This window comes from Thalassophryne amazonica, chromosome 4 (genome assembly GCF_902500255.1).
Source record: "Thalassophryne amazonica chromosome 4, fThaAma1.1, whole genome shotgun sequence".
Lineage (NCBI taxonomy): Eukaryota > Metazoa > Chordata > Actinopteri > Batrachoidiformes > Batrachoididae > Thalassophryne > Thalassophryne amazonica.
In genome coordinates this window covers 49,423,078-49,438,282 of record NC_047106.1, presented here as the reverse complement: position 1 = coordinate 49,438,282, position 15,205 = coordinate 49,423,078, and the positions used below count along the sequence as shown (strand labels likewise).

General features: G+C 39.6%; 1 protein-coding gene across 1 annotated transcript in view; it reads left to right on the top strand.

Moving 5' to 3' along the window:
* Positions 1–15,205, top strand: part of mrps22 (mitochondrial ribosomal protein S22) — a 39,551-nt gene that overhangs the window by 20,926 nt on the left and 3,420 nt on the right. The window contains exons 5-6 of the mRNA XM_034167842.1: positions 1,681–1,764; positions 2,473–2,618. Coding sequence (XP_034023733.1) covers positions 1,681–1,764; positions 2,473–2,618 — 230 coding nt within the window. The remainder of the gene's footprint in view (positions 1–1,680; positions 1,765–2,472; positions 2,619–15,205) is intronic.

The window sequence follows — 15,205 nt, the reverse complement described above, 5'->3', positions numbered from 1 at the left end:
TTAAGGTGCTGTTAATGGTCTATAAAATTGTTCATGGACTTGCACCTCCCTATCTGGCTGAGCTGGTAAGCCCCTATGTACCAGCTCGGACCCTGCATTCGCAGGTGCAGGACTTTTATGTGTTCCCAGGATGAATAAAAAGTCTGCCAGTCACAGAGCTTTCTCTTGCCATGCCCCAGCTCTGTGGAACGATCTCCCGAGACACATACGACAGTCGGATACTGTGAAGACTTTTAAATCATGTTTAAAGACTGTTTTCCTTGTTTTATCATTCATTTTATTGTTATAATGTTTTTATTTTATGGTTTTGTTTTATTATTGTGTTTTAAAATTTTTAATTCAATTTTCTCTGCTTTTATTGTGCTGTGTGAAGCGCCTTGAGGCGATCTCATCGCAAATTGGCTCTATATAAATTAATAAATTTGATAGCACCACCTAGCAGTTAATGAGTGTTTTTGTTTTTGTCCAAGTGGAGGTTGCAATGTGGAAGGTGTGTGACCAAGTTTCATTGTGTCACAATTATGTTCTCTGAGCTAAAATTGGTTTTATTGAAGAATAAGAATAATTCAAAAGCCGCAACATGTACGGTGTATATAGGTGGAATGTACATGAATAGATGCAGCTGAGCACAGCTGCATCTATCACGTCTATCTAAAAGAAAATAATAATAAAATCACAATTCTATGATGCCTGGCTCAGTTGTTACTGGCAAAAGTCTGTTGGAGGTTGTGGTGCACCCATAATATCAGTTCAGGTATGACTTTTTGCAGACCTCCATGTTGATCATGTCCACCAAGTTTGATTTCAAAAAAGTAATTCATTCATGAGCTATGACAGATTTAACAAAATGAGCCAAACCCACTCAAGTTCAGCAGCTGATTTTAGCAAAACAGAAAAAAATTTCAAAAATCCATTGAATAATTTTTGTGTGGCTCAGTTCAATCATTCTGTGTGCCACATTTTGTGAAGATTGTGCAAAAAGGAGGAGCAGCAAAAAAGTGCTTTGCAAAAAATTCAAAATGATTGAACATTTTTTTCCATGTTCAAATGGGCGTGGCCTGTGTCGATGGATGCAGAAGGAGCAGTTAATCCAGCAAAGAATTTTAATTGCATGACTCATGGTTCACATGTTATTAACCAAAAAAGTAAAAGTGACTATTATAGTGCCATCATGAGGTAGATCCTTGTAGTTTTTAGGATCTGAGCAGCTGTGGTGATTTTGCATCTATCTGCTAAGTTTGGTTGCTGTAACTTTTGTGGTGTCTGAACTTCAGATACTTTTAGAGGAGAAAAGGAAAAATAACAAATCCTGATGTTGGTGCTTGGATGCCTGAAAATGAAATGGTCCATTTGAAATGTTCCATCAGTGAATAGCAGCGGTTTTATAATCTATTAATCTATCAAATTCTAAATTTGAGAGCTTGTTCAGTGTGGCCTGGATGTACAAATCTGTGTGAAAATTTGAGGATGAAAATCACACAAGTGCTGTAGCATTTGATAAAAGGCTTATTTGTGAACAGTCACTTTGTTGGTGAAAGCCATTAGAGGGAGACTTTTACACATTTTGAGAAATACGGTATTTGTTATGGATCCCACACCAAATCACAGTATAGATATAACGTCTCTTTTTAATATTGGCTTGTCATTTTTATTGCTTATTTTTACCTCTCCTTCCATCAGAGGGTGTTTGCTGACGATCGACATAAGGATGTGTTAGATCTGTGCTTGGTCCAATTTGAACCAGATTCTTCAGAATACATCAGGGTAAGAGGCATTTATGTTGCTTTTACACTGCCTCAGCGTAGCATGTTTTTGCTGAGCAGGTGGAAATAGCAGCACAGTCTAATTTTCTTTTACTCAAAACTGTCTTAATATGATGCAAAAGAAGGACCATTTCAAATCATTCCACGATATTTCTTCCCTAGTTGATGTTTCCTGTTGTTGTAACAGAATTGTATTGTATGAAGTTACAAGCACCACAGCATCAACCCTGATTGTTGCCCACATCAGCAGTATGCATCATTCTTGCTTTAATGTACCATCTTAAACCTGCAACACATAATGAAGATGAAGTGAGGTGACATCTGACTGTGTTCGCTCAGTTTGTACATGATGCCGTTTGAGTTGTGCTGCTTGTTTGTCCTCATCTCATTTGTTTGAGTTGTGATACATCTCTGGTATCCCCATTAGATGGGGTTAGATACCATATGTTTCCAGTTATTTTGACAAAGACACCAGTTATACTTAAGTGTACTTGTAAACAGTCAGATTGATGTTTTTTGTGTCATTTAGTAAAATGTGAAAAGCAGATTGAGTATCCACTTCTTATTCAGAATTCTCAATTGTGGTAATTATGTGGTACCTCCAATAAACATCGTACTCTTATTTGTTCATTGAAAGAAGCTTCATCAGCACTTTTACCTGTAAGCCCAAGTGTTCTCTGATGTATGTGTTTGTATTCCTTCTGTCAAGGTACACACAGCCACTTATGAGGACATGGACAAGCATGGCAAATACGCACTGCTTCGCTTTACCAGACACTTTGGAGGCATGGTCTGGTACCTGGTCAATGCACGCAGGGTGGATGGCCTCATTGTGGACATGCTGAAGAAAGACCTGTAAGCATTTTTTTTCTCTTTAGGAAGAGGATACTCACAATGTAGAGAACAGTGGGTTCTCTACATTATTTCTTATCTATTATTATCTAGCATTATTATTGACACCTACACGTCAGAGCTGCGTCAGTCACAGTCAGTCAGAGCTGCGTGTCGTCAGAGTGAGCTGCAAAAAGTTTGTACCTGAGTTTTCAGAGGTGGTGTTTGTAGTTGCCATCTGCCACGCCGGTGTTTGCCAACCCGGACAGTGGGAATACCACCTCAACCGGCAACTTAGCCCCGCGACTGGACAGCAACAACGTCCGAGGCCCAACGTGGTGAATTCACTGAGGCCGCGCGCTGCGTCATTAGAACCGCGCGTCACGAGTGCCGCTTCCCCGAGGCCTCGTGCAGCCACCGCGGATCCATCAGCGCGGAAACACCGAGGCCGCGCGGCACCAGCGAAGTGCAGATCCATCCCGGTGACAAACAACGCAGGCTGTTAACATCGGCGATCGACAAGCTGCTCATAAGCCGACCATGGGGCCTAAGAAGGTTCTGACAGCGGAGGAAGGTGACGATATTAAAAAATCTCTGGACTTTTTATCAGAGGAGATTTCTGTTGTGAAGCAGCAACAGAAATCAATCATGGATCTGGTGGAGGAGGTGAAGGCATTACGGCTCCAGAATGCCGAGAAAGACCGGCATCTGGTGCAGCTGGAAAATAGAGTGGCTGAATTGGAGCAGTACACCAGAATCAACGACGTCATCATCACAGGTCTTCACATCAAACCACGGTCCTACGCACGGGCGGTAACAGATGAGAGCGGAGGGGAGCCCAGTGAACAGGAGGTCAGCTCTGTGGAAAAACAGGTTGCTGATTTCCTCCTATCTAAAGGTATAGAAATGGATTTAAATAACATTGAAGCATGCCACCCTCTGCCCCGGAGAAATGACGGTGATAAACGAACCGTCATCATGAGATTCATCAACAGAAAACACAAAACAGCACTGTTAAAACAAGGAAGAAAACTGAAAGGGACAAACGTATTCATCAATGAACATCTCACCAAACGGAATGCCGACATCGCCAGGAAAGCACGCTTCTTGAAGAAACAGGGAAAAATCCAGCACACATGGACTTCAAACTGTAAAATATTCATCAAACTGAACGGATCACCAGAACAAGCAAAAGTCATGGCAATAAGGAACATCGAGGAGCTGGACAAATATGAACAATAGTGTTTCTTAAAGCGAGGATCTGGACAGATATGACCAATAAGGTATGAGGACACAAACACATCACAACACCATGACACAGACCAGAGGAACCTATTCATCTACTACCTATTCATCTACATCTGGAGACAAGAAGGATATAACTCAAAGGATTGCTGATCATGGAAAAGTAGAACTGAGAACATTTAAATACACAGACCACAATGTACTGGACTTGGAGCACGATATAGACCCGGACAATAATTTCTTCTCAAATATCAATGACAGTTGTTGCTATTATACAGATGAACAGTTTAATCGGATCATTAAAACGGATAACAAATTATCAATAATCCATTTCAACAGCAGAAGTCTATATGCAAACTTTAACAACATTAAAGAATATTTAAGTCAGTTTAAAAAAATATTTAACATAATTGCTATATCAGAAACATGGATCAATGAAGATAAAGGAATGGATTTTGAACTGGATGGATATGAATTTAATTGTGTAAACAGAAAAAATAAGAGTGGAGGAGGAGTGGCTGTGTATGTGGATAAGAACATGGATTATAAAATAGTAGACAATATGACAACTGTGATTGATAACTTATTAGAATGTATAACTATTGAAATATGTGAAGAAAAAAGCAAAAATGTATTAGTCAGCTGTATATATAGAGCACCAGGATCTAGTATTGAAACATTCACTGACTGTATGGGAAAAATGTTCTCAAAAACTAATCAAAAAACTGTGTTCATTTGTGGTGACTTAAATATTGATCTGCTCAATCCAAATAAGCATAAAATAACAGATGAATTTATCAGTATAATGTACAGTATGAGTTTATATCCAAAAATCACCAGGCCAAGCAGAATTACATCCCATAGTGCCACCTTAATTGATAATATATTCAGCAATGATATTGAGAATAACACTGTGAGTGGATTATTAATCAATGACATTAGTGATCATCTACCAGTTTTCATCGTTTATAATAGAAACCATCGGCGGAATCAGCCAGAGGAGAAAATAAAATACAGGCGAGTGCGGACAGAGGAAAACATGAACACACTAAAGAAGGATTTACAGGAGCAAAACTGGGAAAAGGTATACAGTGAAAGTGATGTTGATAGTGCATATGAAACTTTTTTTACAAATATTTACATCATTATATGATAAAAATTGTCCAATTAAACAAGACTACAGAAAACAAAAAATCCAAGCTCGACCATGGATGACGAAAGGGTTACGAAATGCATGTAATAAGAAAAATACACTGTATAGAGAATTCATAAAACTAAAGACTAAAGAGGCAGAAAATAGATATAAGAAATACAAAAATAGATTAACTAATATTATACGGGTATGTAGGAAGGAATATTATAGTAACATATTATATAATAACAAAAACAATATTAAAGGAATATGGGATATATTAAATAGCATTATCAAAAATGGTAATAAAAAACAGAGTTACCCTCAGTATTTCATTGATAATAATGTCAAGAAGGAAAATAAGGATGAGGTAGTCAACGGTTTTAATAATTTTTTTGTAAATATTGGACCAAGCTTGGCAGAAAAAATTCCCGATTCCCAACCTGAGGATTGGGATAATAATCTCATAGAAAGAAATCCCTGTTCAATGTTCCTCACAGCAGTGGATGGAAATGAAATTATAGACATTGTGAATAATTGTAAATATAAAACATCTACCGATTTAAATGAAATTGATATGGTGGTGGTAAAACAGGTCATTGAATGGATTGTAGAACCATTAACATACATCTGTAACTTATCATTTCAAACCGGTAAATTTCCCAATCAAATGAAAATAGCTAAGGTTGTGCCGCTGTATAAGACTGGGGATAGACACCACTTCACAAATTATAGACCTGTTTCTTTGCTTCCACAATTTTCCAAATTATTAGAAAAGTTATTCAATAATAGATTAGACAAATTCATAAATAAACATAAATTACTTACTGATAGTCAATATGGATTCAGAGCACATAGTTCAACATCACTTGCATTAATAGAATCAGTTGAGGAGATTACAAACGCCATAGACCACAAATTACATTCAGTTGGAATATTTATAGACCTTAAAAAGGCTTTTGATACAATCAATCATGACATATTAATCAGTAAACTTGAACAGTATGGGATTAGGGGGTTGGTGTTGCACTGGGTGAGAAGCTACTTAAGTAACAGAAAACAGTTTGTGAAGTTGGGGGAATATACATCATCATGCTTGGACAATGCTTGTGGCGTCCCACAGGGGTCAGTATTGGGTCCAAAACTGTTTCTAATTTATATAAATGATATTGTCAATGTTTCCAAAATATTAAAATTAGTATTATTTGCAGATGACACAAGCATTTTTTGTTCAGGGGGGGATTTGCAGGAGTTATTGAGGAGGATCAGTATAGAAATGGGAAAATTGAAAATATGGTTTGACAGAAATAAATTATCATTAAACTTAAGTAAAACAAAATACATGTTATTTGGCTATTGTAATACAGACATACAGGTTCAGTTACAAGTCGAGGGGGTAGATATTGAAAGGGTACATGAAAATAAGTTTCTGGGGGTGATAATAGATGATAAGATAAACTGGAAGACTCATATAAAACATATACAAAGTAAACTGTCAAGAAGCATTTCAGTTCTAAACAAAGCGAAACATATTCTGGACCACAACTCACTCCGCATTCTTTACTGCTCACTGGTTTTACCATATTTACAGTACTGTGCAGAGGTATGGGGTAATACTTATAAAGGTACAACACAATCACTATCAGTAATGCAGAAAAGAGCTATAAGAATTATTCATAATACTGGCTATAGAGATCATACAAATCCACTATTTTTACAATCCAAATTATTAAAATTCACAGACTTGGTTCATTTTCAAACAGTACAAATTGTGTATAAAGCAATAAACAATTTACTTCCAGCAAATATTAAAAATATGTTTTTTAACAGATCAGGGGATTACAGTCTGAGGGGGAAATTTAATTTAAAGCATCAGTGGGCACGAACAACATTAAAAGGTTTCTGTATTTCTGTCTGTGGGGTGAGGATGTGGAACAGATTGGGAGTGGGGCTCAAGCAATGTCCAAGCATGAACCAGTTCAAACAGCGGTACAAAAATATGGTTTTTTCTGGGTATAGGGAGGAGGAAGGGTAATGAGGGTTAGGGTGTTTTTGTTGTTTGCTTCGGCTTGTAAATATATAGTATTTTGTATGTAAGTAGGTATGTGTAGGTGTATATTTATGTTTGTGTATATATACGTGTATATATGTATATGTGTATATATGTGTATGTTGATGTGTATATGTATGTGTGTGTATATATATGTATATATATATATATATATTGATATCGGTTTAGGTGTGTAGGAATTTATGTGTATATGTGGCAAGGGTATTACTGGTTGTGGGGAAGAAGGGGTAGGGATAAATAAGCTGATGCTTCACCCTACCCCTTTTCGGACATGTTGGGTACACAGTAGGAACTTTTTTGTTGTTGTCTTTACTGATCTATCTTGTAATTGTTGTTGTATCAAATGTTCGAAATAAACAGTTTTCATTCATTCATTCATTCATTCATTATTTAACGGAGGGGAAATAATGAGAAAATTATAAGACATTGGTTGAAGAACCAAATTAATAACTTGATTTAATGGATACTTAATAATTATGATACTTAGTGTCTGAAGATGTAATGCAGCACTGTTCTCTGTCTTTTCCCCACATCTGTAATGTTAGTCCATGAGCCAGTCATCAATTTTGACCTAACCGGTAGCTGTAGCCAGGCAGGAGTCAATGAAGAATTACACAGAGGTCAAAATTTTAAAATGCTCCAATCACGTTGAAAACTATATCACATTATTTGTTTGATCGTAACAATTCCAAAAAAAGTATAGTTTGGACTATCTATGATGTAATGTTCTGGAGTTATGGGGTTAAAGTTAAAAATGAAAGTTATTGGTTGAAATAAAAGGATTAATAAATGGAATAGTTTTGACTGTGTTGAATGTTTGGTCTCCAAAGTAAAGGTCAAACAAGGTCAACATCTGTTGGATTCTATGAGAGGTGACATATGTTAGGGCCCCTTCACACATAGTGCGACTAAGTTCCGGGTGACTCACAGCGGAACAGCTCGTATGACCGAACCACGAAAACATTGCTCAGGCGTGCACAATGCCGCTGCGATGGTTCGTGCATGTGGGAACACAGTGCGAGCACCTGCGTGATGTGTAACCACATCGTGCAGCTGCTGTGAAAAAATATATATATACATGCCACCCACGGGATTCAAACCTGCACTTTCCAAAAGCTCTGATTGCCAGCCAGAAACTTTACCACTGAGCTACCATCGCTGGCCTGTAATCGCTGCAGAAAAATCCGTGAAATCAACAGGGACAGGGAGAAGGTGCGCCAAACACGGAACGTGTTCTCAAGCTGGGATGTGTAGGAGCAGAGATCTTTACAGCCGTGGCTGTGAGCGGACACCCCCTGTTCGTTCAGCGCCCAGACCAATGTGTCACTCTGTGTTATGTGATCAGATCTGTTCATGCATATAAGCATTTTATGCAAGTGTTACCCTCCCCACCCCCCGCACGCCAGATGTATTGGGGGGGGGTACAGTCTTCTGACTGTTTTCGTGATGATAGTGCGAATGGCCACACCTTTTCTAAGTGCCATGCAAGCGGTGTTAGATGTTCATGCGAGTCAGCTGGAATTTGGACGACACCTGCCACGAGAAGATTTGATGGGCTCTCACAGCGCACACTCTGTCTTTCATCTGCTGGTGTGTGCAAATAGTTGCAGCAACAAGTGTACGAGGTGTTGGAGGCAGCTATGATTTTACACGTTTTGCATACGATTCCTGCTTCATGTGCAATTTGACCAAATTCGTACTATGTGTGAAGGGGCCCTTACCCTGTAATGTGATAACTAAGCATGGGAGATGGTGCAAACTATTCCTTATTAGAACCCTATTAACCCAAACAATAATTTGTCATCATAGATAGTCCAAACTATACTTTTTTGGAAGTGTTGTGATCAGACAAATAATGTAATATCATTTTCAACGTGACTGGAACATTTTTACATTTTGACCTCTGTGTAATTCTTCATTGACCCCTACCTGGCTACAGCTACCACCCTGGGATGATTATCATACATTTTTGTGTAGGCCATGGTACACTGAGGCTGGGTTCTAAGTGTCGTTTAGTCACCCTAAGTGGTACCGGAACCCTGCTTGGCCCATGGACTATGTAGATGCTCTTTAAATACAAAACTAAAACTTTGATTTAAGTAAAACATATTTCAAGCTGAAATTGACTCTTTGACACAGAAACCTGATTTATTTGCAGCCATTTGCTCTCCCACTGAACTATTGAAATGGTAAAACTCTGTTTTTCCCAACTGCACATATGCCATTTTATCAAATATTATGCATGTTAAATCAGTTACAGTGTCTACTTCATTAACTCCACTTATAAGGTAATGTTTTCACCGCTGTTTGTCCATTAGCAGGTCTACACCTAAATACTCAACTGGTTTTATTGAACTTAGCTAGGTTCATGAAAATGTTAACCCTTAACTGGTTCCATTCTAAAAGTTAGTGGTTTCCTCCTTGACTCATACTCCACCCTTCCACCAAGTTTCAAGAAAATCAGTTGAGTATTTTTTGTGTAATTCTGCTAAAAGCCAAACGGCACTGAAAACATTACTTTCTTGATGAAAGTTAAACTAAACTTGCCATATGAATAGCGCTAGTATCTATTGACAGGTGAGATTTTGTTTGTTGGCAGAGGTACACTTTTAGAGGTCCACAAGTCAAGTTGTTTTCTAAAAACCATATTAACCATATTAAAAGATTCACGGCACCACGAGTAAATATATATATATATATATATATATATATAGTCTGTCGTTCAAAAATACAACAAAATGTAAATAAAAACAGAATTCAATGATTTGCAAATCCTCTTCAACCTATATTCAATTGAATACACCACAAAGACAATATATTTAATGTTCAAACTGATAAACTTTATTGTTTTTGTGCAAATATTTGCTTATTTTGAAATGGATGCCTGCAACACGTTTCAAAAAAGTTGGGACGGGGCAACAAAAGACTGGGAAAGTTGATAAATGGTCAAAGAACACCTAATTGGAAACAGGTGAGTGTCATTATTGGGTATAAAAGGAGCATCCCCAAAAGGCTCAGCCGTTCACAAGCATAGCCAAAGTGTCCCTAATTGACCCTGAAATACACAAAGTGGTCAGTCAGAATCTTTTATAAGTAATTCAATCTATTCCTGCACTGTTAGTGTATACAAACAATGAAAACATGACAACATCAATAAAAACTGAAATAGACTATGTAACAATTATTTTTAAATTGCTTTGTATGAAAATAAATAAATAAAATAAATCATACCATGTTTTCCAGAGTATAAGTCACACTTGGGATATAAGTTGCAGGACCTCCCAAACTCATAAAACAAACAAACCCTTTGACTTATACTCCAGAAAATACTGTAGATTGTTTAATTGAATGGAATAATTGTATTTGGGGAAAACTGAGTTTGCGAGCTTTCAGATGGGGTGTATGTAAACTTGTGTCCATAACTATGTTATGAGTGTTTGCTGCCACAGCAAAGTACTTAACCAATCACTGACAGCCATGTTTAGTTGACATCAGTGGAAGTTTTTTGTCTACTTTTGCTCATTTCTGAGAGCAAGCACTGGTGTCTCACTTTGCCACATTCAGGGCACCACCCAACCACCTTAGGCCTTAGATGGCAGCCACCTTGGCAAACAACTGGTCCAAAAAGTATTCAGGAACTTTTGTGCTCATATGACAAATGCAGATTTGTGGATGTATTTTATTAGATATTATACATTCACAAAGTACACTACAAGCACATTAAAGTTAATCTGTATATGATTGATGATTGAACAGCTCTACATTAAGAAAAAAAAAGATTCAATCCAAGATTCTTCTTAAAGTATTTATTTTTACAAAATAAACAGTTATACGTGTATTCATCAATTCCACTTAGTGCTTCACTTCTTCTTTGTCTTTCGGCTGTTCCCGTTAGGGGTCGCCACAGCAGATCAATCGTTTCCATCTCACCAATGTCCTCTGTATCTTCCTCTGTCACACCAACCACCTGCATGTCTTCCCTCAGCACGTCCATAAACCTCCTCTTTGGCCTCCCTCTTCTCCTCCTCCCTGGTGGCTCCATCCTCAGCATCCTTCTCCCTATATACCCTGGGTCCCTCCTCTGCACATGTCCAAAACATCTCAGTCTCGCCTCTGACTTTGTCTCCAAACTGTACCACCTGTGCTGTCCCTCTGATATGTTCATTCCTAATCTTTTCCATTCTTGTCACTCCCAAAGAGAATCTCAACAGCTTCTGCTCTGCCACCTCCAGCTCTGCCTCCTGTCTTTTTGTTAGTGCCACCGTCTCTAAACCATACTACATAGCTGGTCTCACTACTGTCTTGTAAACTTTCCCCTTCACTCTTGCTGATATTCTTCAGTCACAAATCACTCCTGCCACCTTTCTCCACCCACTCCACCCTGCCTGCACTCTCTTCTTCATCTCTTTACCACACTCTCCATTACTTTGAACAGTTGACCCCAAATATTTAAACTCATCTACTTTCACCACTTCTACTCCTTAGAACTGCACTATTCCACTGGGCTCCCTCCCATTCACACACATGTACTCAGTCTTGCTTCTACTGACTTTCATTCCCCTTCTCTCCAAAGCATATCTCCACTTCTCCAGACTAGACTCAACTTGCTCTCTACTCTCACTACAGATCACAATGTCATCTGCAAACATCATAGTCCATGGGGACTCCTGTCTGATCTCATCCGTCAACCTGTCCATCACCACTGCAAACAAGAAATCCCACCTCCACCTTGAATGAGTCTGTCATTCCGACTGCGCATCTCACCGCTGTCACACTATTCTTGTACATGTCCTGCACTACCCTAACATACATCTCTGCCACTCCAGACTTCCTCATACAATACCACAGCTCTTCTCTTGGCACCCTATCATAAGCTTTTTCTAAGTCCACAAACACACAATGTAACTCTTTCTGGCCTTCTTTGTACTTCTCCAACAGTATTCTCAGAGCAAACATTGCATCTGTAGTGCTCTTTCTCGGCATGAAACCGTATTGCTGCTCCCAGATCTTCACCTGTTTTCTAAGCCTAGCTTCTGCTACTCTTTCCCATAACTTCATGCTGTGGCTGGTCAACTTTATGTAACTTCTTGTAGTTACTGCAGCTCTGCACATCACCCTTGTTCTTGAAAATAGGAACCAGCACACTTTGTCTCCACTCCTCAGACATCCTCTGACTTTCCAAGATTTTATTAAACAATCTGGTTAGAAACTCTACTGCCATCTCTCCTAGACATTTCCATGCCTCCACTGGAATGTCATCTGGACCAACTGCCTTTCCACTCTTCATCCTCTTCATAGCAGCCCTCACTTCTTCCTTACTAATCTCTTGTACTTCCTGATTTACTCTCACCACATTATCTAGCCTTTTCTCTCGCTCATTTTCTTTATTCATCAGCTCTTCGAAATATTCCAGCTTCTCAGCACACACTTCTCACTTGTCAGCACATTACCACCCTAACCTGCTGCACATCCTTTCCAGCTCTGTCCCTTTGTCTGGCCAACTGGTACAAGTCCTTTTCTCTTTCCTTCCTATTCAACTTCTTGTGCAGCTCGCAATATGCCTTTTCCTTTGCTTTTGTCACTTCTCTTTTTGCCTTACACCGCATCTCCTTGTACTCCTGTCTACTTTCGTCATCTCTCTGACTATCCCAGAACTTTTTCACCAACCTCTTTCTCCTTATGCTTTCCTGGACCTCTTCATTCCACCACCAAGTCTCCTTGTCTTCCTTCCACTGTCCAGATGTCATACCCAGTACTGTTCTAGTTGTCCCCCTCACCACATCTGCAGTACTTTTCCAGTTGTCCAAAATTGCTTCTCCTCTAACCAGTGCTTCTCTCACCTGCTCGCTAAATTTCACACAACAGTCTTCCTCCTTCAGCTTCCACCATCTGATCCTTTGTTGAGGTCTCTTCTTCTTTACCTCTAAAGTCATCCTACAAACAACCATCCTATGCTGTCTAACGACACTCTCTCCTGCCACCACCTTACAGTCTCTGATTTCTTTCAGCTTGCATCTCCTATAAAGAATGTAGTCCACCTGTGTGCACCTTCCTCCACTCTTATGTTACCCTGTGCTCCTCCCTTTTCTTAAAGTAGGTATTTACCACAGCCATTTCCATCCTTTTTGCAAAATCAGCTACCATCTGTCCTTCCCCATTCCTATCCTTGATACCATATCTACCCATTACTTCCTCATCACCTCTGTTCCCTTCACCAACATGCCCATTGAAGTCCGCTCCTATCACCACTCTTTCATGCTTGAGCACACTCTCCACCACCTCATCTAACACACTTCAGAAATCATCTTTCTCCTTCATCTCACAACCTACCTGTGGGGCATATGCACTGATGATATTCATCATCACCCCTTCAATTTCCAACTTCACACTCATCACCCTGTCAGACACTCGTTTAACATACTCTTCCTTTAAACACCATTTCTCTTCCTGTCCTCACCATGATACAACAACTTCTACCCACTGCTGATGCTCCTGCTCTTACTTCCCTTCCACTTGGTCTCTTGCACACACAATATGTCTACCTTTCTCCTCTCCATCATATCAGCCAGCTCTCTCCCTAGTTTTCTTCTTCTCCCGCTGTTTGTGGAAACGTTCTCCTCCTCTTCTTTGTCGTCTTTGCCCAGCAATAGCCCGATTTCCACCAGCACCCTGTTGGGCAACAGCACCGGTGGCGGACGTTGTTAACCCGGTCCGCGACCAATCCGGTATGGAAATTCGATTCTTAGTCTGCATAGTTGGGTTGGGTTGGGTTGGCTTGTTTTACGCCGGATGCCCTTTCTGACGCAACCCTCCTTATTTATCTGGGCTTGGGACCGACACTCAGAATGTACTGGCTGCACAACTTATGTGGCTGAGTTCACTGTAGAAGTAAAATGACCGCTGAGAGTAACGCTACTGATTACAGGTCTGTGTATTGTCTGTTAGCAGGAGGAAAACACGGATGAAGATGGTGAGTCAAACTTATTTATGTGGAAAGTGCTACTTGATTACTGAATTAAAAAAAAAATAAAGAAAAAAGTCTTGCATGCACCATCTGTCAGACACATACTTGGTATTAGAAGCAAAAAAGAGTTGTAAATATGCTTTTAAAATGTGCACTGCATCAGTACTTGCGAGCCAGAAGCAAACACTGACAGAGCGCTGTCCATTTATGTGCACCACACTTTTGAAGCAAAGCAAGAAGGAACATGTGCAGATTTGTACCTTGATTGGGACAAATTCCACTTGGTTCATTCAGATCGGGGCATTCCTAATCCAATGTAAAGGAAAGTTTCAGCTCATAAGAAGGGAAATATTGTCAGGAGGTTGAGTGCTGTGCTGAAAACTAATCCTTTTGGTCATTTTCTTCTTACTTATAAGGTTTTGAATATTCAGGTCCCATCTTATCTTAGGGACCTCATAGTACCATATCACCCCAATAGAGCGCTTCGCTCTCAGACTGCAGGCTTACTTGTAGTTCCTAGGGTTTGTAAGAGTAGAATGGGAGGCAGAGCCTTCAGCTTTCAGGCTCCTCTCCTGTGGAACCAGCTCCCAGTTCAGATCAGGGAGACAGACACCCTCTCTACTTTAAGATTAGGCTTAAAACGTTCCTTTTTGCTAAAGCTTATAGTTAAGGCTGGATCAGGTGACCCTGAACCATCCCTTAGTTATGCTGCTATAGACTTAGACTGCTGGGGGGTTCCCATGATGCACTGAGTGTTTCTTTCTCTTTTTGCTCTGTATGCACCACTCTGCATTTAATCATTAGTGATTGATCTCTGCTCCCCTCCACAGCATGTCTTTTTCCTGGTTCTCTCCCTCAGCCCCAACCAGTCCCAGCAGAAGACTGCCCCTCCCTGAGCCTGGTTCTGCTGGAGGTTTCTTCCTGTTAAAAGGGAGTTTTTCCTTCCCACTGTTGCCAAGTGCTTGTTCACAGGGGGTCGTTTTGACCGTTGGGGTTTTTCCGTAATTATTGTATGGCCTTGCCTTACAATATGAGGCGCCTTGGGGCAACTGTTCGTTGTGATTTGGCGCTATATAAATAACATTGATTTGATTTTTAGGTTTGATGCCTGACAAATGTTGTGTTATACTTTCTTGCTCAAATTTGTCCCATATAAATGTTTTGATCAGTGCTTAAACTTGAATCAGAAATGAATATAC